The sequence below is a fragment of the Epinephelus fuscoguttatus genome, linkage group LG7 (assembly GCF_011397635.1).
Source record: "Epinephelus fuscoguttatus linkage group LG7, E.fuscoguttatus.final_Chr_v1".
Taxonomy (NCBI): domain Eukaryota; kingdom Metazoa; phylum Chordata; class Actinopteri; order Perciformes; family Serranidae; genus Epinephelus; species Epinephelus fuscoguttatus.
The window spans coordinates 18,481,570-18,509,530 of NC_064758.1; the positions used below are offsets into that span (position 1 = coordinate 18,481,570).

General features: G+C 40.6%; 1 protein-coding gene across 1 annotated transcript in view; it reads right to left on the reverse strand.

The window, feature by feature from the left end:
• Positions 1-27,961, reverse strand: part of LOC125892157 (taste receptor type 1 member 2-like) — a 94,758-nt gene that overhangs the window by 18,513 nt on the left and 48,284 nt on the right. Inside the window, exons 6-11 of the mRNA XM_049581953.1 lie at positions 25,196-25,298; positions 24,627-24,924; positions 23,751-24,476; positions 22,801-23,007; positions 22,120-22,240; positions 5,782-6,091 (exon numbers count right to left, since the gene is read on the reverse strand). Coding sequence (XP_049437910.1) covers positions 5,782-6,091; positions 22,120-22,240; positions 22,801-23,007; positions 23,751-24,476; positions 24,627-24,924; positions 25,196-25,298 — 1,765 coding nt within the window. The remainder of the gene's footprint in view (positions 1-5,781; positions 6,092-22,119; positions 22,241-22,800; positions 23,008-23,750; positions 24,477-24,626; positions 24,925-25,195; positions 25,299-27,961) is intronic.

Below are 27,961 nucleotides of genomic sequence, written 5' to 3' on the forward strand. Positions count from 1 at the left end.
CTAAGATATTTAGAAAACTGGAAAATTGCAAAAGTGCAGCAGTTATGACTTAAGTCTGTCTCAGCCCTCCATCAGCAGAGTGATCACACTAACAATGACAACACTTTCAGTCTCACGTTGTCACGCAGTTCATTTCACTTCCACTGGGTGTCCACATGTCACAGGCTCACAAAAGGGCGTGTCTCTGACAACTCACATCTGATAAAATAATGCATCACACCTAGCAACAGGGTCAACCACACTTCCTCACTAAGGTAAACAGTTATGTCCCTTCCTTGCCCAGAGTTGCTCTGAGAACTTTCCTAAATCACTCCTGAGCTAGGACTCCTTACCAAAAATATTTAGGCGAAGTTAAGAGCTTTTTGAGAGACTGTTTATGAATATATTACCCCAGGGTAATTGGGTGAATCTTTGATGGATATTTGAGCAAGTTTTGCACATATACTCAATAAAATCATAAGCTGCACAAAAACGGACGTTCTGCACCCTAATTTTAAGAAGTAATTTTAGAAGTGGCGCCTTCATGTGGTGACACACGCATACAGCAATTTCAAAATCACACAGGAAATCACACACACTTCATTTCATGTTTTTATTGAATCACTCTCACTGTTATAACAACTGTACATATAGCTATATGTAAACCAGTACAGGGCTTAACAGAATTAACTTCATGTACTTAATCTCTGAATGTTCTGAAGCTGGTTAGTAGTGACATATAAGATTTTAAAGTGTATCTTTAAAGCACAGTGTAGATTGAATACAACTGCAGTACAAGTTTCAATTTATATGTTAGCAAGGCCAGAATGGTCAAACACGGAGAGTCATAAAACTGTAACTTAATCATTGATTACCATGTTTAAATAGGCTATACAATTGACCTATGACTAAGTCCCGCCCTCAAACGCGATGAGCCAATCACAGTGCGTGTAGCCATTCCCATACACTCGGACATTCTCTGCCTGGACGTCCATTGAAATGCATTACAGAAAGTCAGTTTTGTTCAGTTTTATGAGCTTTTTTGAAGATTTGGAGTTTAAAAATGGTCAAATGGTGTGCATATGGGGAACATGCACCTCCGACACAAGGTATCCTGAGAGGCTGGGCGACGAGGTGTCTTTTTTACACTTTAAACCACATCTCAACGGAGAAAAGTGTCTCCTTTGGATAAAGTTGTGTGGTAACGTTAGACCACAACATCAACTCAACGTGTGTAAGATTAACAAGGATGTCTACATCTGTTTTAAGGTAAGTCAACATTGTGTTTGAGGCAACATATTGTCACTTTGCTGGAAAGAAATATAAAGTTATCTTTAACATCGCTAGCTAACGTTAGCTTAAGTTAGCCTAACGTTAGCTCCTAGCTGCTTTCTTCATCATGTCACCTTGTTTGCTGGGAGTTCATTAGCCTATTTTTTTTTTTTTTTTGCCTAGTTTTTGTACATACATCATTGTTAGCTGTTGTCCAAAGGGCTCTAGTTAAGCTAACGTTAACTTCTGGAGCTTAGCTTCATTAACTTATCTGTAATCGCAGAGATAACAAAGGTTGGCAAACGTTATGCTGAATGATTCAGTGTAAATACTGTAGCACCAAACTAACGCAGAGACACTGTTGGTAAAGATGGTAAAAAAGGCAGTTATCCTTTTCTCATATTCTGAGCCAAAAACCTTAACTTCAGCGGCACTTTAACTTGTTGTCTTTGATGGTGATGGCAACGAGATGCGGTTCACAAGCGTACACTGTGACCTGTAAATTTTGGCTTGTAATTTAAGCTTTTCATCGACCTGCTCAACAATAAAATGATGAATATATGCCTCCAATGCGTAGTTTAGGCCCTTTTGGTTACTTCTCAATGACATCTGATTGTTATGTCCCCAAAAATCACCAATTGCCTCCTGTGAAATGCCGTGTACTGTGACACCTGCCATAGCGCCGGTCACTGAAAGTTGATAGTTTGTCCGAGTGAGTGGAGGGGGGCGTGGTTTGGCCATAGGTCAGTTGGTTTAGTAATTTTGATGACAGTCATTACAGTTGACATTTAATGATCTCAGAGGAGAATCAACACTGTTTTATAGTGGGAGGAAAAACTATACAGTATGACAAAGATTTTTAACAGTAGCCTATAGTAGCAATATATTAACACCCAATTTCACATATGAATATAAATATATTTTGAAATGTAATATACAACATCCCAAATGTCCTTTTAAGGCCATGATGTTAAATTTACATTTCAAGAGGGACTGAAACTCCTGTCAGTGTGTACATTATGAAAACAGATTGTTTAAGAAAGCACCACACATTTTTAAGTATTTGATTAAAAAGGATACATTAGTCACACAAGATACACATATCCACAACAATGTCACTACTGTATATACAGCCACTTACAAACTGATGTGACAGATTTTTGTTATGGGCAAGTGGGAAGATGTGCTTTATGGAAAAATAGTTGTTTCAATTCCAAGAGCAAACCATGTAATTGTTGGTGATACATTTCACTCAAAACTACCAAATGTCAAGCTCATGATGGGAGGAAGTCATTAGGATTAACAAAGACCTGAGATAACTATACCAAATTTCCCAAAATTAGAATGTTATTGCACTAAAAATTCAGGGGATTGTACTCCTAACTATGAAGCTAGATGGAAAGAAACTGAGCAAACAATGGGAAAAGGAATACCAGTTAATGCAATGACTGTGGACCCCTCCCCATTCTCTCTTAGCACTTAGACAACAATAACACATGGATTACAGTTCACTACAGACGTGGAATGACACGCTTCAAATATTTATTAGAGCACATGAGAATTAACCTTTATAAAAAAGGTTATTTCAAAACTGTACGTGGGCCTTCAACAACTAAATAAGTAAGATACATTTAAAGTTAAAACAAGATAGGAAGCTGAGAGTTACGTATCTGATAGTCACACAAGGGGAATGACCAGAATCAATTTGAATTTTGAACTCATGTGCCTGATTAGATCAAAGAAATAAGTGGAAGAAAAGGGATAAATATCTGCTAAGAACTTTATCGGTGGCATGTAAGAAATCCATAACCAAGAAATGGCTGAAGAAAGAATACCTTCTACTGATGAATGCATTGACTTGGTATATGACATTTATGTAGCCTAATGGAGTGAATGACTTTTAGTTTGAGAACCCAGAGGGATATTTTTATTGAGAACTGGACGAAATGGTTAGTGTACGTCTCAAATATGAGACTTGACGTTGTCTGAATAGGTACCAGAAAATCATTGCGGGGTGACCAGTAGCCCCTCACTGTTCAGCTGGCTGTGGATTTTGATTATATATGTTTATATATGTTGATGTTTATATGTGTATATATATATAGAAATGCTATGCTACAAAAGGCAACCATGCACCACAATCCCAAATAATGATTAGCATACATTCACTTAACAAAAAATATAGGCGTTTACAGTCCTGATGAAACATGACATAACTACAAGATGTTGACATGACATGACATCCTGTACTGTATGTTACAAATGTAGTTATTTTAGGTAAAACCATGATCTTTTTCTAAATCTAACCAAGATGCAAGCTCTGAGACTGGAAAAAAAAGGCCAACGTTGAACTGCCAAAACCTGCAGTTCCTCAATTGGCCACTTGAGGCAGACTCCAACAGTGAGTCAATCCCCACTTCTGGCTTCTGGCTCAGTCTGGCAACAGCAAAAATGCCAAAGTCAAAGCTTCAAATTTGGAGTCCACAAACCAGTGGGTCATTTAATGGAGGATACCAAGTGCATAACCAGTTAGCCCTACTTACCATATGTTAGCATGCTCACAGGCTAAAATAAGATGGGGGGCCATAGTAAATATTACATATACTGAGCATCAGCATCAGTCATTGCGGCCAAGTAAGTATGCTGATTAGCATTTAGCTCAAGATACTGCTGTACCTATAAGTAGGCTACAGTCTCATAAAGCTACTAGCATGGCTGCAGACTTTTAGATTTGTTTAGTTCTGAAGTCAAATGCTCTGATCAGGATTAAGAGATGCCAACCATCCCCAAAACAACAGTATGATTGCCTCTTGTTGAAATAATAAACACTGTTTATTTTTACAGCTAATTTCAAGAATCTTCTTAATACACCCCTCACTAAAACAACCAAATAACCAATTAAAAATATGCGTAACATGATTAGGTTAGTGGGTGGCACAGTGGTGTGGTGGTTAGCACTCTCGCCTCACAGCAAGAGGGTTGCCGGTTCGATCCCGGGTGTGGGAGCTCTTCTGTTTGCATGTCTGTTTGCATTGTCCATAGGTGTGAATGTGAGCGTGAATGGTTGTTTGTCTCTATGTGTCAGCCCTGTGATAGTCTGGCGACCTGTCCAGGGTGTACCCTGCCTCTCGCCCGATGTCAGCTGGGATAGGCTCCAGCCCCCCCGCGACCCTCAAGAGGATGTAGCGGTTAGAAGATGAATGAATGATTAGGTTACTACAAAATAGAGACAAAGATTTAAACTACAATGTACTTATTTTGATCATCTACTCTATAAAGGCAAATTGGTTCACAACAGTTCATTTAAAGTATTCAGAAGGCCTGAAGAGCAAGAGTTCTGTATACAGATACACACATATAGGCCATATCCACACGAAGATGGAACCGATTTTGTTTCTTAAAAGTTTTCCATAAACACTGAATCATCTCAAGATATGTGTACGTAAACATGAAGCCACTGAAAACGCTGTAGGATATTTGCAAGGCCTGTAAGTGGCGCTGCAACGCTGCCACAACACCAAAAACAGAGAATAAGAAAAGGAGCATGCACATAAAACTCATGTGATGTAAACAAACACGAAGAAGAAGATGGCGGAAAATACAAATGTGAGAGGAGCCCACTTTGTATGGACTGACGACAAGGTAGAGCTGCTATTTAGGGTCACACTTGATTGTGCATGCGGGTTAAGGGAGAGGTGAGGTTTTGGCGTCATCGTTTCAGAAAAGAGGTGTACTGTCTTGTACGGAAATGCAAAGGTGGCGTCTTCAGATTTTTTCACTCTGGGACCCGGTTTCAAAAGTACTTGGGCTCCTAAAACGCTGGTTCCATGTTTACGAAAGGTCTATGCCGTAAAAAAACCTTTGCGGATACACCTAATCTCATCTCCGTGTGGACATGGCCTTACTTGAAGTTGCTACGAGCTGACTGTCATGGTATAACTCTGAATGAGACCTTGGAAGTATTCCTGCGTGTTTTTGTACGATTGAAAAATGATGATGTAACATTTTGGGAGGAAATAAAACAACAGAAAGGAGCAGAGACTGGAGAGTACTGCCAGAGCTTTCAGTGTTGGGATGTACTTGCCACGATAAAGAATGTACACAGTGGCAAAGATGATCCAGGTGAGGATCAGCAGGAGCAGGCAGAAGGTTATTGCTTTGGCCTCATTGTAGTTTTTTGGGAGGTCTTTACCCATGTAGGAGAAAATAAAGCAAAGGCAGCACAAAAGTAAAAGTAAAGCCACAGAACCAGAGGATGCTTTGAGATTAATGTCACAACCAAGTATGATTTTGTCTGGGGATGAAAATTCATGGTAGGGTTTAGGGGGAGTAAACGTATAGCCAATAATAAGTAAGACTGCCTGTGTAACAAATGCCACAGTGATGACCAGCCATTGTACGTGATATTTCATCCACCAGCTGCTGACCTCACGGCACCTAGCAGCTATTTTGAAAATGCAAACAATCTGAAAAGAGCGCACAACAAAACATGCTAGACAAACAGTGTAGAACAACAGAAATGGTAAGAACCTTAAGATACAGAAGGAGGTTGTTGGCTCACCAAAGTGAAAGAACACAGTGAGACTACACAGACTGAGGCAGCCTAAAATCAGGAAGCACATTGGTCCCCCAGCAGATCTGACAACAGGTGTGTTGTAGTTGATGGCAAAGAGAACAGACATGGCTAGTGTGAGGCCCACAAATGCCCAGGCCCCGATCATGATCAGTATGGCCCCACTGTCTGTGAATGGGATGTACTCCACCACCCGCAGATTGCATGATGTACTTCCTGCTGCAGACCATTCTGTCTCCTTACAGGCGATGCACTTGTACGGATCCTCTGTTTTACATGAGAGACAGACAGGTTGTCAATAAAGCTAAGGTTTAATTTAGAAAAATCATCTGTGAATTAAGGGATAAGAAAAACAGTGTAGAAAGCAGTGTAAGACATTTAATCTGTGATATTGTATGTATTGGAATTAGTGTTTTGGTTTCTTTATATGATCTTTAGCACCAACTTGTGGTTATTGTAAGTACTTGCACTGAGAGGAAGGGAGCTCATAGGAAAACAGGATGCAGTGAGCATCCCAGTGTGACAACCTTCATAATCCTTTGCCTAAAAGACTACAAAACGGCTTCATCTGTATGTCATACACTATTTACATTTATATTAATATGTTTAAATAACAATTTCTTGGATTTGAGTACAGTATTTTTGATGATGTTTGCTCAGTTTGTTACAAAACTACAGTACTACAAATGGATGTATGAGTACTTGATAGTTCAAGCATTCTTACTTCTGTAATTGATGTTTACTGTTGTAAGTTCATCAGTTATCACATATTTTGACATACCTACAAGTGTTAACATTAATTTGTCATTAATATTTTCTCAGTAGCCTTTTCTCTAAGTCTTCCCAGAGATGTTATTTAGTACCTAAAAGGGTATTAACTTGTTTGTGTTCTGTGTTCTTTGGGCAGTTTACAAAACGAAATATTTTGGTTCATTGAATCCTGCCAAACACAACAACCTGTCTGTTCCTTTAAAGAAAACTAAACTGTTATATAAAGCTAAATATAAACTAAACTGTTATATAAAGCTAAATATAAACTGTTATATAAAATATAATATAAAGCTGGCTGTACAGCTAAAAAACACGTTGCCTGCAACAACTTTTAGTGAGGACAGCATATTGTGTATTTTCCTAAAATGAGCTTTTACCTCATGTCAAACTTGGTTTAAAGTTAACACTGATATACTTCAGAGATAATTGCAACAATTAAAATATTTATTGTCGTATCTTAATTGGTGTGTGCATTTCTGAGTGAATATGGAAGCCTGTACAGCAGCCCAGTCAACATGAAATGACTGTTATATCCTTTTGGCCATAGAAAAGCTGAACAGTCTGAAATTAGCTCCCATCAATCAGTCATTGTCTTTTTTTCTCATTTCCTTCCTCTTATGTATAATAATTTACCTGTGCTGTTGACATAAGTCCCGCTGAGACAGATTTCACAGTCGAAGCAGCATCGTTGGAGTCCATTATACTTTTGTGCATATCCAGTAGGACATTCTGGGGAACACACTGAAGTAGGCACCTGTACAGGAGAATTATTTAGCAGAAAAGTAAATGAAGTAAGTGATGGGGGCAAATGATAGAGAAGTGGCAGTATTTAGTATACAGCTTTTTAAAATTCTGAACAGGTTTTGTAATATGGAATCAACACTGAGTTTCATATCTAGATGTCAACAAGTGACACCATGAACAACCACCTTTGGTTCATGTTCCTGACATTGGGTCTCATTAATGAAATGTTAGTGAATCTGTGAGTAGATTTGCACATTAAAAACCTTGATACTAAAAAACAACACTAGATATATGAACGCTGGATTTGATCATAGGCATGTGTGTATGTTCATGAATACCAATCAATCGTAAACTGACACCATGCAAGTCAGCAATCAGCATACATCCCCGCCCATAATTAGCCAGTGTCTACTATGTATGGTAGTGATAATTACTATAGGTTCATCCTGTCGACTTGCGAGTATGGGGCAAACAAAGACAGAGAGTGAGAGAATGGAAAACTTCTCGGACGCTGAGACTTAGGTTATAATAGGTGAATGAGAAGAGATACATTTTTTTTTCTTCTGTTAGTAGTGGTGTGACTATTTCTTTTTAAAAGATTATATTTTAGTTTTTGAATTTGACCCATGGCATCAATTCTTAATTAAAAGTATGCCGTTTGCCCGACAACTGCATTTGAGTCGAGGCGCTATCCTGTGAACACCTAGTGACTGTCACACCCCCACTTCACAGTCTTACCCCATAAAATGAAATGCAAAATATTTTCTTGTTTGTACAGATTCTGTTAATTATGAAGTCGTATTTCCCTCTTAATTGATATCCCCCCTCTCGATCCCTAAACAATTTCTGTATATTTTGTGGTAGAAGGTTATTATTCACTTTGTACATGATTTGTGCTGTTTGGAATTTCACTATGTCTGTAAATTTTAATAACTTTGACTGTAAGAAGAGTGAGTGAATATGATCCTGATAGCTGACATTATGGATGACCCGTATTGCCCTTTTTGAAGAATAGTGAATTGATTGAACTCATATAGTTATTGCCCCAGATCTCTGCACAGTAATTGAAATATGGTAAGACAATGGAACAGTATAGGATGCGGAGTGATTTATGATCCAGAACCTGTTTTGCTTTGCTTAAAACTGAAATGCTTCTCAATAGTTTGGTTTGTATATGTTTGATGTGTGGTTTCCAGCTGATTTTCTCATCTATTATCACCCCAAGGAATTTATTTTCATGAACCCTTTCAATCTGCACCCCATCTATCTGTATTTGTACTTGTTTGTTAATCCTGCAATTCCCAAATAACATTATTTTTGTTTTATTTAAGTTAAATGATAATTTGTTTCTGTCAAACCATATTTTCAGTTTGTTCATTTCTTTAGTGACTTCCTCCATTACTACTTTTAAATTCTCCCCAGAACAGAAAATATTCATGTTATCAGCAAACAACACCAGCTTCAATACCTGTGACACCCTACAAATATCATTAATATACAAGATAAATAGTTTAGGGCCCAACACTGACCCCTGGGGGACACCACAAACAATGTCTAAACATAAAGAACAAACATCACTCAGCGTAACAAACTGCTGTCTCTTCTGTAGATTTAACAATGTCCAATATTTCCTTCTTTTCCACCGCTTTGAGAAACATTGAGTTGTGATTTCATTCTATCAATATATCCATATTTTTTCCAACTGTCCCTGGATCAGAGATTTTTCTGTAAGGTCGGGTCCCACATTTACAAAAAATTTATTCAGATTGTCAGCTACATAACTTCTATTACAAATTACATTATGCTTATAGAACTCTGGATAGTCTATTTACTACTTCTTATAATACTGTTTAATATACCCCATATTCCTTTAATATTGTTTTTGTTATCGTCTAATATTTTCCAATAATAATCTTTCTTGCTTGTCCTTATAATATGAGTTAACATATTTTTACATCTTTTATATTTATTTTCTGCCTCTTTAGTTCTCAGTCTTATGAATTCTCTGTATAGTGCATTTTTCTTTTTGCTGGTGTTTTGCAATCCCTTTGTGATCCATGGCCAGTTGCTATATTTCAGTTTTCTTGTATAATCTTGAATTGGACAGCTTTTGTCATATAATTACTTAAATACCCTCAAAAATATTTCATATGCATTGTTTCAAAGTCATCTGTGTATTGTGATCATAACAGAGCACAATATGAATTAAAATTACAATTTTTAATGATGACAAGCAATATTTATGAGCAATATCTTATTAACACAAGCACTATGAGCAGTCAGAAGCAGGTTATGTTAGTACGTACGAAAAAATTAGAGTTACAAACATATTGATGAATGCTAAAATACATGTAAATCTGCAGACAGTTTACACACAAATTCATTCTGCTCACACTTCATATTCATCAAGAATATGAATTATTGTCAGTAACAAACAACTTACTTCTCCGTTTGTGTGCCACTGAATTTTGCTTTTGTTGATGAAAAAGTTAAATGGTGGATAAAAATTATAAAAGCCGATCTCCTCTGCATCACCACTTTGGTTCCAGAAGACTATAGAATAGAATCCATAGCTGGGGTCACCATTCTCATCGAACTGAATACTGTGGTTGAACAGTGTGAAGTTTGACTTCTTCAGCTCTGCAAGAACCTGATGTGGATGCACAAAGTACAGATTATTGGAATGTGTTCATGGTGAACAACAGAGGTGTTAATTAAATAAGCAGTGTGATGCCCCCACTTTACCTCTGATCACTGCACAATGCATGTTGGTTAGGTTTGTGTCTGACTTCAGCCTGACTTGCTCTGAACTCATGCAAAATTGGACAAAAATAATCACTTGATTTTGAGCCGGCTGCATTTTTTTGAGCCAGACCCTGCAGTTGCTCTCTACTGACTGCAAGACCCAGAGCATGATGGGAAATGTCCTGCTCTCACCTGATCTAACAGCTGATTTGTTTAGATGTTGAGTGTTGAATTGGAGAGATTTAGATTTTGTGTGTCTGACTTGGAGGTTTATTCTGATAACAGAATACATGTTGTGGCTGATGGTGACTTTAGTAGCCAGAGTGACCAAATAGATTCCTATTACAGATCATACTATACATAGTCTGTTGTATATTAAGACTTGTGGTAAGTAGGATGTGTGCAATTTAAAACATGTCATTGTGAACATCTGCAGTTGCACCAAAACTACTTGGTTAGGTTTTGGCACCTCTTGGTCAGATTTACAAAAAAAGACTATAGTTTTAGCCAATAGCCCTTTTTATGCAGAGATGGTACTTCAGAATCCCTATTTTATGCCTCCTTTACATTTTTACACAGAACCAAATAATAATGGCATCATTCCGCTCCAGTGTGTGATTGTGGAAAGCATCCTGGCATCGCAGGATCAAAAGAGGCATGACGGACGTGGCATGTAACGCAACAACATCGGCCTCTAATGTGACATTAAACACACACGTTGACAGCACTTTATAAACAATAACAATGGCAAAACATGGCAACAAGAATCATTTACTGTTCCTGTTATATGGAGGGTGATCTTGTCCTCTGCTCGGAGGGTAAGGAGCTCCCAAATCTCATTGTTTTACCAATATGCAGTTATTTACGGCTGATGTTCTTCTTCTTTGAGTTAGCCGCTAACTGCCAACAGCTACTTTCATATCACCTGTGGTGGGTTTCATGCACAACGTGTCATCAGAATGTCACATGTGTCCTGCCATTGGTCCCGTCTTGCTGGCTGTCCTGTTTATAGAGCTCGTAAGTTGCGTGTTTCCATTTGCAGTACATGGGACCTTAAAAATCGATTTCTCATAATGTATTTCAATGGCTAGATGAAAGTTATTTTCTGGTCCCACTTGAATTGTGCCATGAATTTCACATATGTTGTTTGTGAATTTTTAATATTTTTTCGTGCAAAGAAGGCTACAATTTAGCAGGAAGAAGTTTGATACTGTTAGGTTTTGTGTGAGAGCACTTTGTGGACTACAGCTCTTCTCCGCTCTCGACGCGTATGATATACGTCACCACTCGCACTCGGAACATGGCTGTGTCTCTGGTACACTTCACTGCCTTCTTCCAAGGAGAGGACAAAAGCCTTAAGCATGGTGAAAACCACTACAAGTCTGTTCTTGTTGGAATGGTGACATTCGGATACGAAACACACCGTCATCTTGATCTGATGGCTCCATAGATCGTGGTAGAAGATGCAGCAGCAGCACAGTGAGTTGAGAAGTGGAGGGAAAGCGTGATGACGCGACATCACATAGGCGACATGTAGTCTTTCTCATTACGTTGTTTCCACAGCCTTTAACTGAAGAATCATACAATAAACTGTCAAACTCTTAACATGAAAAAAGTATTGTTTAGACCCTGGAACCCGAAAATATTAATTTTCTCTGCATTGACTCCCATTCATATTTTCCGAGCCTAGAGGTCCGATGGGGGTCTACTGGAAGGGGCGTGACTTACGAGCTCTATACAGACACCGTTTGGGCGCTATTACTACCTCCCACAGGGGCTCAAAGACGAGACAGACTGTCTCCCCATTCCACAATCGTACCATAATCACAATCATGAACTCTAAAAATCAGATAGTGAGAATAAATTAAATGAATGATCAAGTTATCTGTATGCTTACCATGTGTGGGTACACTGTAATGTTGTTATTACATCTGCCAGCTCCACATTGCAGGACATTGTGTAAGGCGTGAGCGATGGCATATACAGCAGTATAAACAGGAAAATTAAAAGATGGATCTGCAGCGATGACATCTTCTGCACTCAGGCTGCTGCAGTTGCAATCCTGATTACAAAACGTGTTTTGCTCTGTGTTTTCACAGTGAGCCTGGCTTCTGGAAGAATGGATAAAATCACTGAAACCAGGAATTGTCAGTCTTGGTTCAGCAACCCCAATTACAGTCCCAATATTTTTGATTCCTTTCTTCTTGGGGAGCTCCTTGTTTAAGGACCAGGCATCCACTGCTATCCACACTTTGTTGGTGATGTTTAGTTGTATTGCTGACTCAATGAGAGCTTCAACAGTCCATTCAGGAGCAAAAACAATAATGACACCTATCCTCTGTGCCTCTATCTGTTTGAATATTTGAGAGTGATCTGTGTTGTGATTCAGGGCTTTGGTGTACGGAAGGCAGATCTCAGTGTCCTTTATCCTTTCTATGAGCAAGTACAGTCCATCGATGCCATAATCCCCATCAATGTAGAGGAAAGCAATCCAGCGCCAGTTGAAGTGCTGCACAATGTCAACAACTGCTTTTACGACGTCTTGATTGGTATGCACTGTTCGTAAGAAAGAGGGAAACATCTCTTTTCTTGAAAAGATAGAACTGGAAGCTGCATAACTGACCTGTTCAAAGAGTAATAGAGAAACTGATTATTTTCTCGGTGACAAATTGTCATGACTTTAAAGTAGTTTAGATTTTTTACAATTACTTTTGTGTTTTTATTACTCGATTTATCTGGTAAGAATATGCTAAAATGCAATGATTGGCAAATTTACCATAGGAATGAGATTCATCATGAAGAGAGGGGCCACAGTCCGTGCCTCAGTGCTTGTAGAAGCGCCGACCAGTGCTATCACTTTGGACAGATTCTTGTGTGGTTCACCCCAAGGTTGGATCAAGGCGTCGATGGAGATGAGGTTGAAAAAATCTGGGAAATTGTGCGTATCTGAGCAGTGGTCAAATATCTCATAGCCGAGAGATACATTTGGCAGGAGGCTGGTGGAGTTATTGATTTCCTCTACAGAGAATCTCATCACCTGAAACCTTCGATAGCTTGAATTAAGTAAGTGTTTACTGTGGGGAGAGGAGGGACAGGGAGAATATGAGAATTAGTTTCACTATTCAAGAATAAGGCAACAGTATTGTAAAGTCCATCCAACCATGGACATCTAAAACAGGATTTCATGGAAATCATATTTTGAATAGAATGTGCTCCTGGCTATATCCATTGAGCTGACGTATGAGGCAGAACTCTTAATGATATAATCAGATACAGCAGGCGCTCTGCATTAGTTTCATAAGGTATGCACTCGGATTTATTTTAAGACTCACCTGTAGCAGCTGATGGCTCTTGGTCTGTCATGATTAACAGGGTCGCTATGATGAACATCAAAAACTCCACCCAACATGTAATCTCCCTCAAGATGAAACTCCGAGGTGCATTGAGCCAAAGCATGGAGAAAAGTTCCCAGGAGACACAAAGAAACAAGAAAATGTTTCATTGTTGTAGTTATTATTTACCAATCCGATGTGTTAGCCTCTACTGTTTGTAAGTTATGAGACACTGGTGAAGGCTACACCTCAGTGATCAGTTCCATTAACTTGAAAGACAGTACACAAATCAGTATGCAAAAATACTGCAATGACTGTTCCAGAGTCTGTGCGATGTACACACGCAGGGTTTAACAGTAATTATGTGAATGGACGTTTATTGTTCCCATCATGAACACATGTAGTAAAGCTGAAGTTCCATGTTCCTGAGCTAAATAACCAGCTCACATTTTAAACTTTTGTTTTATTTAAATTTGTGCCACAATCATAAGACTATAAAAATTTGAAATATATTTATGTTAAAAATTCATGGAAGACACTTTCTCTCTGTTAAAAGATTTGGGGTTTTTAGTTTACCTTACTCATCCTTACTCAAGTTTTGTTTTCTAATTGTACCAAAGACTGCAACTTCTTTTTCAGTGTGGTTCCTCCTTGGTGGCTTCATACTTCCCCCATGGGGTTTAAAAAAGCAAAAAGCAGCATCAGCTGCTCACCTACTAGTGAACAAATGCAGACCAATCCTTAAAATGTAAAATCCTACCCCATCACAGTGCTCATATTTACATCAAATGCCAAACTAATTGTATTTTGTCTAATTGTATTTTTTATGTTACTGTCCTGCATAAAAGAAATTATCACAGCTAAAATCACAGCTTGTGTTCATGGTGCATGATGAAAACATTAGCTTCCAGACTTTTGCATTTGGTTGCATTTATAGTATTTTCTGTTTAATCCAAAAAACACTTCCTGGATAAACTGCAATGTTTGCATGACTCCAGTACAGCTGCAGTGTCAGTGTATGCAGTGCATGTGCTATAGTCTGTCAGTCAGCGTATATTTTTTACATTGATCTGCAGAAGACAAGATAAAGAACATTGCAAGAATAGGCCAGAACGCTGGCACCTCTGAATGTGTCATGTATGTCTAAGGATATTTCATGTTGGAATCAGTGTGGGGAGAGTGACGAATATACTATTCAGTACTCTACTTTTATCGAGAAATTTTAAAAACAACACAGTCATTTATTTGAGCCACATGGAAAGGGGAACCAAAGATTATCTTTCAATACACTATGCAAATGCCAGCTGCATGACTGATGCAAAACAACTCTCCTTTCTACCAGCTATAGTACAAAACAGGACAAAGACTTTGCATTAACAAACTCAAAACTGTAAACAAACTGTTAATAGTCCAGCACAGAGAAATGTGGACCTAATGTTCAGTATTTTCGTCCATTAAACCATTTTTTAATGACTAAAAGATGTCAACTTACTTTTTGAAAATTTGTCAAGCCAGGCTAACAAGAGTCTAAGATTTTACATGTAAAGATCATGCAGCACAGTGCATTCTGGCAGATGTATGTTTTCTACCTCTTGAGCAAAGGCAAATGCCACAGCCCTTTTCCTCCTTTTTATCTTGTCATGTAGCACCAGTTCCTCCGAGAATTGCCACCTTAATGTGGTGGAGGGGTTTGTGTGTCCCTATGAACCTGGGAGCTGTGTTGTCAGGGGCTAATAGCCCCTGGTAGAGTCTCCCAAGGCAAAGTGGTCCGAGGGGAGGGACCAGACTAAGAGTGATTCAAACGACCTCAATGACACAAACTTTTCGGGAGGTAAGCACCTTGCCCGGTATGGGGACACCGGGGCCCCCTCCTGGAGCCAGACCCGGGGGGCAAGTCATGGACTAGCCATAACGAACACCATGTTCAAGCACAGGGAGGTTCATAAGTGTACCTGGTACCAGAACGGTCTAGGCCAAAGATCGATGATCGACTTTGTGGTAGTTTCATCAGATCTACGGCCATGTGTCTATGACACTCGGATGAAGAGAGGAGCAGAGCTGTCAAGTGATCACCACCTGGTGGTGAGTTAGATCAGATGGCGGGGGAAGCAGCCAGACAGACCTGGAAAACCGAAACATGTAGTGAGGGTGAACTGGGAACATCTGGCTGAGGCCCCTGTCCGTGGGGTCCTCAACTCCCACCTCCAGAGTCTGAATGGTACATGTTCAAAGCCTCCATTGTAGAGGCATCTGCTAGGAGCTGTGGTCAGAAGGTTGTCAGTGCCTGTCGTGGCTGGTGGACACCAGCAGTGAGGGAGGCCGTCAGGCTGAAGAAGGAGGCGTTTCACGTCTGGCTAGCCCAGGGGTCTCCTGAAGCAGCGGACAGGTACCGGTTGGCCAGAAGGGCTGCAGCCGTGGCGGTCACTGAAGCAAAAACCCGGGTGAGGGAGGAGTTTGGGAGGCTATGGAGGCTATGACTTTCGGTTGGCCTCAAGGAAGTTCTGGCAGCCCGTTAGCCGACTCAGGAAGGGAAAGCAGGGCTTGTCTCAGGCTGTACTCAGCAGAGAGGGAGAGCTGCTGACCCGAACTAGGGACATTGTCAGGCGGTGGAAGGAGCACTCCTGAACCTGGCCATCACGTCCACTGTGAACGAGGCAGAGCCTGAAGACTTGGGGGGCCTCTCGCCCATATCCCTGGCAGAGATGGCTGAGGTAGTTTAAAAGCTACCCAGTGGCAAGGCACTGGGTGTGGATGAGATTTGCCCTGAGATGCTGAAGGCTCTGGACACTGTTGGGCTGTCTTGGCTGACATGCCTTTTCAGTGTCACGTGGAGGTCGGGTACGGTGCCTAGCCAGACCATGGTGGTGTTCCCCATCTTCAAAAAAAGGGGACTGGAAGGTGTGTTCCAACTATTGGGGTATCACACTGCTCAGCCTCCCGGATAAGGTTTGTGGACTTGGACAAGGCTTATGACCGCGTCACTTGGGGGTTGGGGGTGGGGTGTCTTGTGGGGGTTACTGCAGGAGTAGAGGGTGCCAGGCTCGCTGCTATGAGCCATCCGGTCCCTGTATGACCAACGTGAGAGCTGTGTGATGGATCGGCGAGTCTTTCGATTTACTGGGTAGTGACCGAAAGAATGAGATTGTAGATACAAGCAGCGGAAATGAGTTTCCTCCGTGGGGTGGCTGGGCTCAGCCTTAGAGATAGGGTGAGGAGCTCGGACATCCGAAGGGAGCTTGGAGTAGAGCCGCTGCTCCTTCACGTTGAAAAGGGGTCAGTTGAGGTGGTTCGGGCACTTGATTAGGATGCCTCCAGGCACCTCCCGCTCGAGGTGTCCCAGGCACGTCCCACTGGTCGGAGGCCCTGGGGCAGACCCAGAACACGCTGGAGGGATTACATATCTTGTCTGGCCTGGGAACGCCTTGGGGTCCCCCAGGAGGAGCTCGAAAGCGTTGCTGGGGAGAGGGATGTCTGGGTTGCTTTGCTTGACCTGCTGCCCCCATGGTCCGGCCCCAGATAAGCAGATGAAAATGGATGTGTGGATGGATGTAGCACCAATTTCAAAGGAATTTGCATCTTTTTACTGCATAGACAGTACAGTGTGCATAGTACAGCAGATATGGTCAAACAAGCTTATAGATGGCCCACATGAGGGGTAGCATGTTACAGCAAGAGTTTCCATTTTAGCTCAAGACCAACAAGAGAAATTTGGTGTCCCCCCAGGACCCAGTCTTACAATAGTATATCATGGAGTGCCACAAAATATATACATTTAATGAAGTGAAGAGGACACAAACATTTATATCAAGATGGACAGTCAGTGTCTAACTGATTCAAAATCAAGACATAACCCGACACACACACACACACACGCAGATTAGTGAAGCATGGATCTAATGACACTCTATCAAAAGCCAACTATTCGCAGCTATGCAAAATCTAGTGTCAGCTTGAGTGTAATGTTGTCGTTGTAACAGTGGGGGTAGTATGTGTAAATGAACTGTGGTAAACTTCCCTCCATCTTACCAGCACCCAGATCTCCCTGCTCATCTCTCAGCTCAAAGCAGATGTTTGCTGGCTCTAGGGTTGTTACTTCAACTACAGATTGTATGTTTGGATTTTCGTATGCCCGTCACGACAGACATAAAGAGTATAGAAGCGGATTGAGAGAGAGACTCACCCATCTCTCTTCTCTCTTCCTCAAACACAGACCAAACTCAGTTCAGTGCTGACCACATGTAAAACAAGATTCTGTTGCTGTTTGGCCCATTTGTCACGTAAAATGTCATCAGAAACATATTTTACTGCACTGTTCGGCTGTAATATGGGAATATGTGAACAAGAGGCAGGCGCCATACTATTATTGTACTGTTCTGTAACTGTTATTGTACTGTTCTGTAAAAATGCTGGGAGAATATACTGAGATCAAAAACCTAAACAGTGCTGATCAAATTTGAACCAAGATTCAGTGACATCTTTGCTTATATTTCTCACCTCAGATGTTTTTGGAAACAAATTTTAGCTCACATTTTAACTGTAAATTAAGACTGTTTATTACCAACTGGCCGTCAAATTGTTTGCAAATTGTTTCCGGTGCAGTGCAGTGCAGTGCATTCTGGTAGTTGTATGTTTTCTACCTCTTGAGCAAAAGCAAATGCCACAGCCCCTTTACTCTTTTTTTCTCTGGTCATGTAGCACCAATTTTAAAGGAGTTTGCATCTTTTTACTGCATAGACAGTACAGTGTGTATCCACAGTGCATGGTTTAATGCATAGTACATGTAATTAGCAGATATGGTCAAACGAGCTTATATATGGCCCACATGATGGGTAACATGTTACAAAAGGGTTCCCTGACTTTTTTAACTCAAAACAGACAAGAGAAATCTTGTGCCTCAGGACTGTAGTATATCATGGATTGCCACAAAATGTTTACATTTAATGATGGATAGTGACAACAAACCATAAATTAAAAATGTATATGAAAGGTGAATGTGTATGTAATGTTCCCTTTGAAGAGTTGACGGAGAGGATATTATCATTAAAAATCACCACTCTCACCTGTCACCACCACATTAAAGTTAGTCAGGCACACACACAGTTTCTAACATTTGTTTGTCAGAGTAATTTACACACACTTAACCAAAGCTCCCTCTGGCCACTAAACCAGATGACAAAGCATCTGGGCTGAACAATCCAGCGTATTAACAAAAAAAACAGTGGGCCCAACCTCTCAACGAACACCAAAACTGCTCCTTAGACCCAAACAGTCTACTTCATATCCCTATAAAGAAAAAGAAACATATTGATACAAGCACCAAGAAAAAGTGGTGGCTTATAGTGGGGCTAAGTAGTCTTTATTTATGTCTCCAGGTTAATGAGGTAAAGCTCTGAATATCTGAACAAAGATGTGCACACAAACTCCCCAATATCAATATCTGTACACCATCTGCCCCCTGATTTAATTTCAATAAAAAACTTGTTAGACTGTTCAAGGTGTGCCAATGGTCAGTCCTGTAGACAGCGTCACAGTGACGTGGCGCCCTCATGTGGTGACATAAGTGTTAAACTACAAAAGACTGTTGAACAGAGAGGAAATCACACACATTTCATTTTAAGTTTTTATTGAATCACTCTTACGGTCATTGTACATAAATACGTAAATCAGCGCAGGGCTTAACAGAGTTAACTTTATGTCAATGAACACTCAGGCTGGTTAGTGACATAAAATCCAAACACATTTAAAGCATATGATTAAATACAGTGTATATTGAAAATAACAGTATTATATATTGAATCTATATGTCAGCAACATTGTCAAGCGAGGCCAGAAAGGCCGTGCATAGAACGTCATGAAACTGTAACTTATCATGAATTACCATGTTAAAATTAGCTGTAGCACAATTGGCTTAATCATTTTGACAGTAACCATTACAGTTAATATTCACTCCCTCTTAATGAAACCTGCACGATTGACAATGTCATCAAACCAGACTCAGACAGGAAACAGCGCCTTAAAAAAAAAGCTCTGTGTCGCAAATTCACTGCACTTAAAAATAAAGTGTGTATTTTACAAAGTTGACATGTTTGCGGCCCATTCGGAATGGACTGCATCCCAATTTTGGACTGTGACCCATCAGTTGGGAACCACTGCTCTACGGACCTTGCATAACTGCCATCCAATAGTTGCTGAGACATTAATACATTTAGTAGCACTAGGGATAAAATCCAGGGATCACCACGTAATAGGATTCATTGTAGGGAACCATGAATGTCTGTACAAAGTATTGTCCCATTCTATAGACTGTATAAAATCATGGACAAAGCTACTGTGACATCACCCATTGGTTTGTGGTCTTCTGTTTTGAAGCCTCAAATTTGGCATTTTGGAGCCAGAAATGACCATGTTTGGACGAGAGGGTGGAACTGTGGAGGAACGCGGTATCTGACTCATAGACTGTGGTGAGGCTTTACAGACAGCCTGTAACACAAAATGGCCACTTCTTTAATTATGCATAACTCTAAGTAAGACTTAAAAAGGGGACTTGGATAAAGATTCACCCCAGGCACAGTGGTCATGAATGGGAAATTTAGCTACAGAGACCACAACTGTTTTTTCCATCAGGCTATAAAAATATCTATTTCAGTTGGGCATTTTAATATGGGGTTCATAGGGATTGTGGCATTTTGTGGCATTTTGAGGCACTTCCGTGTTGGCTTCATTTTTCAGCTCAGGTGGTTGCTGCTTGTCCCAATCCAACAGGCAGACAGTGAGATATTTCACACATATTAAGTGAAAATTTTGACCTGCTGGCGGCACTAGGAGAAAAGTAGTAGGATTCATCATCTCTGGGCCAACAATATCAAACTGCCAAACTCCATGGAAATTCATTCAATAGTTATTTATATATTTCAGCCTAGACTGAAGTGGTAAACAATCTAAACCACCAACAGACTGGCATGATGCTTGCACGGCAATAATGACTGACAAGACATAGCTGCTCATATCCTTAGTCATGATAGCAGCGTGGTTGTATGGATGGCAGTGTAGGTCTGGTGGTATCAATATTTATGGTGCCCAGCAGATGAAAAAGTGGTGGTTCCAGAACTTTTCTCCTAGCGCAACCAAAAAGTCAAAGTTTTCAGTAACCCAGCAAATGTCTCTACATCTGCTAGATGGATTAACAATGTTGGGAATGTTCATGGTTCCTAGGGGATGTATCCTAAAGACTTTGACATTCACATTTGTAGTTGTCAATAAAGTGCCTCAATAACCATTGGATGGATTGCTATGCAATTTGGTGCAGACATCCATGTCCACCTCAAAAGAGAAAAAAAGTAATTACTTTAGTGATCCCTTACAACTTTCCATCTGGTGTTATCATAGAGTCATTATTTCAGTTTTCTAACACTTTGGTTTATGATCTCAAGAATATTATTAATACACCCCTCAGTAAAACAATCAAATAACCAATTAAAAATATGCATAACATGATTAGGTTGCAACAAAACAGAGACAAAGATTTAAAGTACAATGTACTTATTCTGACCATCTACAAATTATTATCACTTCACTTTAAGTATTCAGGAGGCTTGAAGAGCAAGAGTTCTGTATACAGATACACACATTTACTTGAAGTTGCTATGAGCTGACAGTCATGGTATAACTCTGAATGAGACCTTGAAAGTATTCCTGCGTATTTTTGTACGATTGAAAAATGATGATGTAACATTTTGGGAGGAAATAAAACAACAGAAAGGAGTAGAGACTGGAGAGTACCGCCAGAGCTTTCAGTGTTGGGATGTACTTGCCACGATAAAGAATGTACACAGTGGCAAAGATGATCCAGGTGAGGATCAGCAGGAGCAGGCAGAAGGTTATTGCTTTGGCCTCATTGTAGTTTTTTGGGAGGTCTTTACCCATGTAGGAGAAAATAAAGCAAAGGCAGCCCAAAAGTAAAAGTAAAGCCACAGAACCAGAGGATGCTTTGAGATTAATGTCACAACCAAGTATGATTTTGTCTGGGGATGAAAATTCATGGTAAGGTCTGGGGGGAGCATAAGTATAGCCAATAATAAGTAAGACTGCCTGTGTAACAAATGCCACAGTGATGACCAGCCATTGTACGTGATATTTCATCCACCAGCTGCTGACCTCACGGCACCTTGCAGCTATTTTGAAAATGCAAACAATCTGAAATGAGCGCACAACAAAACATGCTAGACAAACAGTGTAGAACAACAGAAATGGTAAGAACCTTAAGATACAGAAGGAGGTTGTTGGCTCACCAAAGTGAAAGAACACAGTGAGACTACACAGACTGAGGCAGCCTAAAATCAGGAAGCACATTGGTCCCCCAGCAGATCTGACAACAGGTGTGTTGTAGTTGATGGCAAAGAGAACAGACATGGCTAGTGTGAGGCCCACCAATGCCCAGGCCCCAATCATGATCAGTATGGCCCCACTGTCTGTGAATGGGATGTACTCCACCACCCGCAGATTGCATGATGTACTTCCTGCTGCAGACCATTCTGTCTCCTTACAGTTGACACACTTGTAGGGATCCTCTGTTTTACGTGAGAGACAATTTGTCAATAAAGCTAAGGTCCACTTTTGAAGGCCGTAAATAAAGAGAGATCAAACAGTTTAGAAAGCAATGTGTGTTATTTAACTTTTAGTCAAACACTGCAGCTCTCACATTACCTGTGCTGTTGACATAAGTTCCATTGGAACAGATTTTACAGTTGAAGCAGCATCTGCGGAGTCCATTATACTCTCTTGCAGATCCATTAGGACATTCCTGGGAACACACTGAAGTAGGCACCTGCGCAAGAGAGAATTATTTAGCAGAAAAATAAATATGAGTGCAACAGAATGCTGTAAGGGGTGGAGGGATGTGACAGGGAAGCAGCAGCAGCATTTAGGCCCATGTGGCTTTTAAAAACATCTGAGCAGGGTTTGTAATATACACTGAGCTTTATATCTAGACGTCCCTGCAAATGAGACCATGAGCAGCCACCTTTGGCTAATGTTTCTGATATTGTGTTGTTGTTTTAAGATATTTTTACGGGCATTTTTTGCCTTTAATTGATAGGATAGTGAAGGGTGAAAGGGGGAGAGAGAGAGAGAGAGGGAGAGACATGCAGCAAAGGGCCACAGGCTGGATTCGAACCCGGGCTGCCCCGCCAACAGCCTTGTACATAGGGTGCCTGCTCTACCACTAAGCCACCGACGCCCCCTGATATTATGTTTTAAATAAACATATCTTTGTACACATATGCACTCATTCACACACACACATCCCAGCAGTAGTGGGAAAACCAAAACAGTGATTTTAAGTCAACATGGAAAATGTAAATTCTAGTCAGTGAAAAAACAACTTACCTCTCCTTCCGTGTGCCACTGAATTTTGTTGTCATCAATGAAGAAATGGAACGGTGGGTAAAAATCATAAAAGCCAATCTCCTCTGCATCACCACTTTGGTTCCAGAAAACTATAGAATAGGATCCATAGTTGGGGTCACCATTCTCATCAAACTGAATTCTCTGGTTCAGAAGTGTGAAGTTTGACTTCTTCACCTCTGCAAGAACCTGATGTGGGTAGAGAAAATTAAGATTACTTTCATGCGTTCAGAATGAACATTGAGGGTGTTGATTAAATAGGTTTTACGAGATATTCCTGTGAAATAGGGTGCTGCAGTGTGACATATTTCAATGTGGCATTGACTTGTAGTAACTTGTTTGATTGATTGATACTGCAAAAGTTCAGTTGTTAATAGGGATAGGCACGAGTACTCGAGTACTTGTTTGGATGTCAGTAGTTTATTTCTTGTTGTTGGCCGATTTACATTCCTATTCGTACATTAGGAATTTTTTTTTGCAAGTACTAGAGTACTCTATGATAATTTAATGTGAGTAATCAAAATGCCCTTCCCTAGTTGTTAAGGAATTGCTGGTGTCCTGATAACCACTAAAGGATGACTATAGCCCACGCAGGAGAAATTACCACTGCAGAAGGCAGTACATTCACAATGTCCAACATCACTTATCATGTCTGTTTACGTAAACACCAGCAGGTCACAGGGGAAGTTTTAAACCGCTACCCTTTTTATATGTGTTTCAAGGGGCAAGGTTGCTCTCAAATGAAGGATAGGGGTATAAATATGAAATGGGATTGAGCCTTTGTTTGCATGTGTTATAAATATATTAGCAAACATAAGTATTTTGTGTTATGATTGATCACTTTCAAATAGGCTTGTCTGTAAAATAAACTTGTCAGAAGCAAAAAATCAGACAGTGAAAAAAATGAATGATCAAGTTATCTGTATGCTTACCATGTGTGGATACACTGTAATGTTGTTATTACATCTGCCAGCTCCACATTGCAGGACATTGTGTAAGGCGTGAGCGATGGCGTATACAGCAGTATAAACAGGAAAATTAAAAGATGGATCTGCAGCGATGACATCTTCTGCACTCAGGCTGCTGCAGTTGCAATCCTGATTACAAAACGTGTTTTGCTCTGTGTTTTCACAGTGAGCCTGGCTTCTGGAAGAATGGATAAAATCACTGAAACCAGGAATTGTCAGTCTTGGTTCAGCAACCCCAATTACAGTCCCAATATTTTTGATTCCTTTCTTCTTGGGGAGCTCTTTGTTCAAGGACCAGGCATCTCCTGCTATCCACACTTTGTTGGTGATGTTTTGTTGTATTGCTGACTCAATGAGAGTTTCAGCAGTCCATTCAGGAGCAAAAACAATAATGACACCTATCCTCTGTGCCTCTATCTGCTTGAATATTTGAGAGTAATCTGTATATTGATTGAGGCTTTTGGTGAATGCAAGGCAGATCTCAGTGTCCTTTATCCTCTTTATGAACAATTCCTGGCCATCGTTGCCATAATCATCATCAATGTAAAGGAAAGATACCCAGCGCCAGTCGAAGTGCTTCAGAATCTTAACAACCATTGCCATGACATTTTGACTGGGATGCACTGTTCGAAGGAAAGACGGAAAATTCTGTTTTCTTGAAAGGACAGAAGTAGCAGCTCCATAACCGACCTGTTCAAAGAGTAATAGAAAAACCATGATTATGTTCAGTGACAAGAAATTTTCAAAAGTTAAAAGCTATTTTAGAAGTATGTCCAGCTGTTTTAATCAATTGATCTAACTGGTAAGAATATGCTAAAATACAATGATTGGCAAATTTACCATAGGAATGAGATTCATCATGAAGAGAGGGGCCACAGTCAGGGCCTGAGGGCTCGTATAAGTGCCGACCAGTGCTATCATTTTGGACAGATTCTTGTGTGGTTCACCCCAAGGTTGGATCAAGCCATTGACAGAGATGAGGTTGAAAAAACCTGGGAAATTGTGCATATCTGAGCAGTGGTCAAATATCTCATAGCCAAGAGATACATTTGGCAGGAGGCTGGTGGAGTTATTGATTTCCTCTACAGAGAATCTCATCACCTGAAACCTTCGATAGCTTGAATGAATGAAGTGTTTACTGTGGGCAGAGGAAGGACAGTGACAGAGTGTGAGAATAAGTGTTACTGTTTGTAAAGGCTGTACAGACATGGATATCTAAAGGAGGATTTTCTAGGACAAGGACTTTGATAAATTAAACATTTTTTTTCTGTTGGTTTAGGGGGATATGTGCTACTACCAGTAACAATTTACTTTAAAAATGAGGCAAAAACTCTTTAATGTTACATCCGTCATCAGTTACACTGGGTGTTCTTGATCTATTATTCCCTTAGATTTATTATAATACTCACCTGGAGCAGTCGATGGCTTTTGGTCTGTTATGATAAACAGGGGCGCTGTCATGATGAATATCAAAAAGTCCACCCAACAAATAATCTCCTTCAAGATGAAACTCTGAGGTGCATTGAGCCAAGGCATGGAGAAAAGTTCCCAGGAGACACAAAGAAACAAGAAATGGTTTCATCGCTTTAGCTGTTATCTGTCAATTTGATGTGAACGCTAATGGTGTCAGCTTCTGTTTTTAGTAAGTTATGAGACACTGGTGATGACTACACTGCATAAGGTGTCAGAAATAGATAACTATAAATGTTTGCGGGAGAATATACAAATCAGTATGCAAATACAATTTCAAACCTGCTGCAGTGTCCCTTGATGTACACGAACAAGTCATCATGATCAGACAAGGTAAAGTCTCACCCTGAAGTCTGGTAATACTGGAAATTACATGTTCCTTGTTTAAGCCCCAAATGGATAAGGTGGGAATGTAAAAGAGGAGATTTGGCAACAGATATTTCTGGGATTAAAAAAAAATTGTCCCATTAAATCGGTAAGCACAATGATTATTGGTTTGATCAGGAAGATTAAAAAGTGACCCTATTTGCTTTGGCTATGAATATGCTGGTCAAATCAGCTGAAATAGAGTATAGAGGCCCCAAAACCAGGTCCGAAGTCCAGCAACCCCCCATTAGAGCCTTTAGGGATGATCTGACAGTAACAGCCATCAGTCCCGGAAAACAGATGGATCTTCCAAGGCTTGGAGAAGCTAATCACATGGACTCAGATGCGCTTCAAGCCAGAAAAATCGAGGTCCTTGGTTCTGAGAAGAGGTGACAGACCAATTTCACTTCTCCCTTGGTGGAACCCAAATCCCGTCAGTCACAGAGAAACCTGTGAAGGGTAAAGTCTTTGACTGCACCCTAAAGGACCCGGCCTCCATCAGAGCGGCAAACCAAGAACTGGAGGGATGGCTGGCAATTACCGACAAATCAGGCAGACCAGGAAAATTCAAAGCCTGGATTTAGCAGCATGGCGTCCTTCCTAGGATATTGTGGCCACTGCTGGTATATGAATTTCCACTCTCCACAGTGGAAGCCCTAGCAGCTGCAGAGAAGGCCTAAAGATTGCTGTGGGTTATTAGGGACAAGCAGTGGGCTAATGCCTCTCGGACACAGGCCGGGAATTGATCACTCCCGGTCGGGTCGCCTGGGTGAGGGGGTCTGAAGTTGAAAGACCCAAAACCCCCATGACCCCAGGTACTTCAATCAATCAATCAATTTTATTTATAAAGCCCAATATCACAAATCACAATTTGCCTCACAGGATGTCACACGACATCCCTCTGTCCTTAAGACCCTCACAGCGGATAAGGAAAAACTCCCCCAAAAAACCCCTTTAACGGGGAAAAAAAAACGGTAGAAACCTCAGGAAGAGCAACTGAGGAGGGATCCCTCTTCCAGGACGGACAGACGTGCAATAGATGTCGTACAGAACAGATCAGCATAATAAATTAACAGTAATCCATATGACACAATGAGAGAGAGAGAGAGAGAGAGAGAGAGAGAGAGAGATGCAGGTAATGACAGTAGCTTACAACAACATTAATGAAAGTAATAATATTATAGTTATAGTTCTGGTTACTGCAGTACAATATTGAAAGTATGTATTAATACCTGGCAGTATACATGTGTGACAATAATCATATGTGTATAATAACAGAAGAAGTATGACTAATGACTAATGATGGCAGCAGCAGGAGGCATCTGGCGGGACCACGGCAGCAGCACAACCACACACGTCACGCTGTCCAGGCACCGCTGCGGTATGAGTTAATCTGGGAGACAGTGGAGCACAAAGGCTCCGGAGAAGAAGCCGAGTTAGTGACATCCAGAATGGCCGGGTTAGCTAGATGCAGTAATAGGATACGAGAGAGAGAGAGAGAGAAGGAGAGAAGGGGCCCGGTGTATTATGGGGTCCTCCGGCAGACTAGGCCTAAGTCAGCCTAACTAAGGGCTGGTACAGGGCAAGCCTGAGCCAGCCCTAACTATAAGCTTTATCAAAGAGGAAAGTCTTAAGTCTAGTCTTAAATGTGGAGACGGTGTCTGCCTCCCGGACCGTAACAGGAAGATGATTCCACAGGAGAGGAGCCTGATAGCTAAAGGCTCTGGCTCCTGATCTACTTTGGAGACTTTAGGGAGTAACCCTGCGTTCTCAGAGCGCAGTGTTCTGGTGGGATAATATGGCACTATGAGCTCTCTAAGATATGGAGCTTGACCATTTAGAGCTTTATAAGTTAACAGTAGGATTTTAAATTCAATTCTGGATTTTACAGGAGCCAGTGCAGAGAAGCTAAAACAGGAGAGATATGATCGCTTTTAGTTCCTGTTAGTACACCTGCCGCTGCATTCTGAATTAGCTGGAGAGTTTTTAAGGACTTACTAGAGCTACCTGATAATAGAGAGTTACAGTAATCCAGCCTTGAGGTAACAAAAAGTGTGGACCAATTTTTCTGCATCTTTCGGTCAGGATAGGCCTAATTTTCGCAATATTACGCAGATGAAAAAATGCAGTCCATGAGGTTTGCTTTAAATGAGAATTAAAAGACAAATCTTGATCAAATATTACTCCGAGGTTTCTTACGGTAGTGGCAGAGGCCAGAGCAATGCCATCTAGAGAAACTATGTCATCAGATAAAGAGTCTCTGAGTTGTTTGGGGCCAAGAACAATAACTTCAGTTTTGTCTGAATTTAACATCAGGAAATTGGTGCTCATCCAAGTTT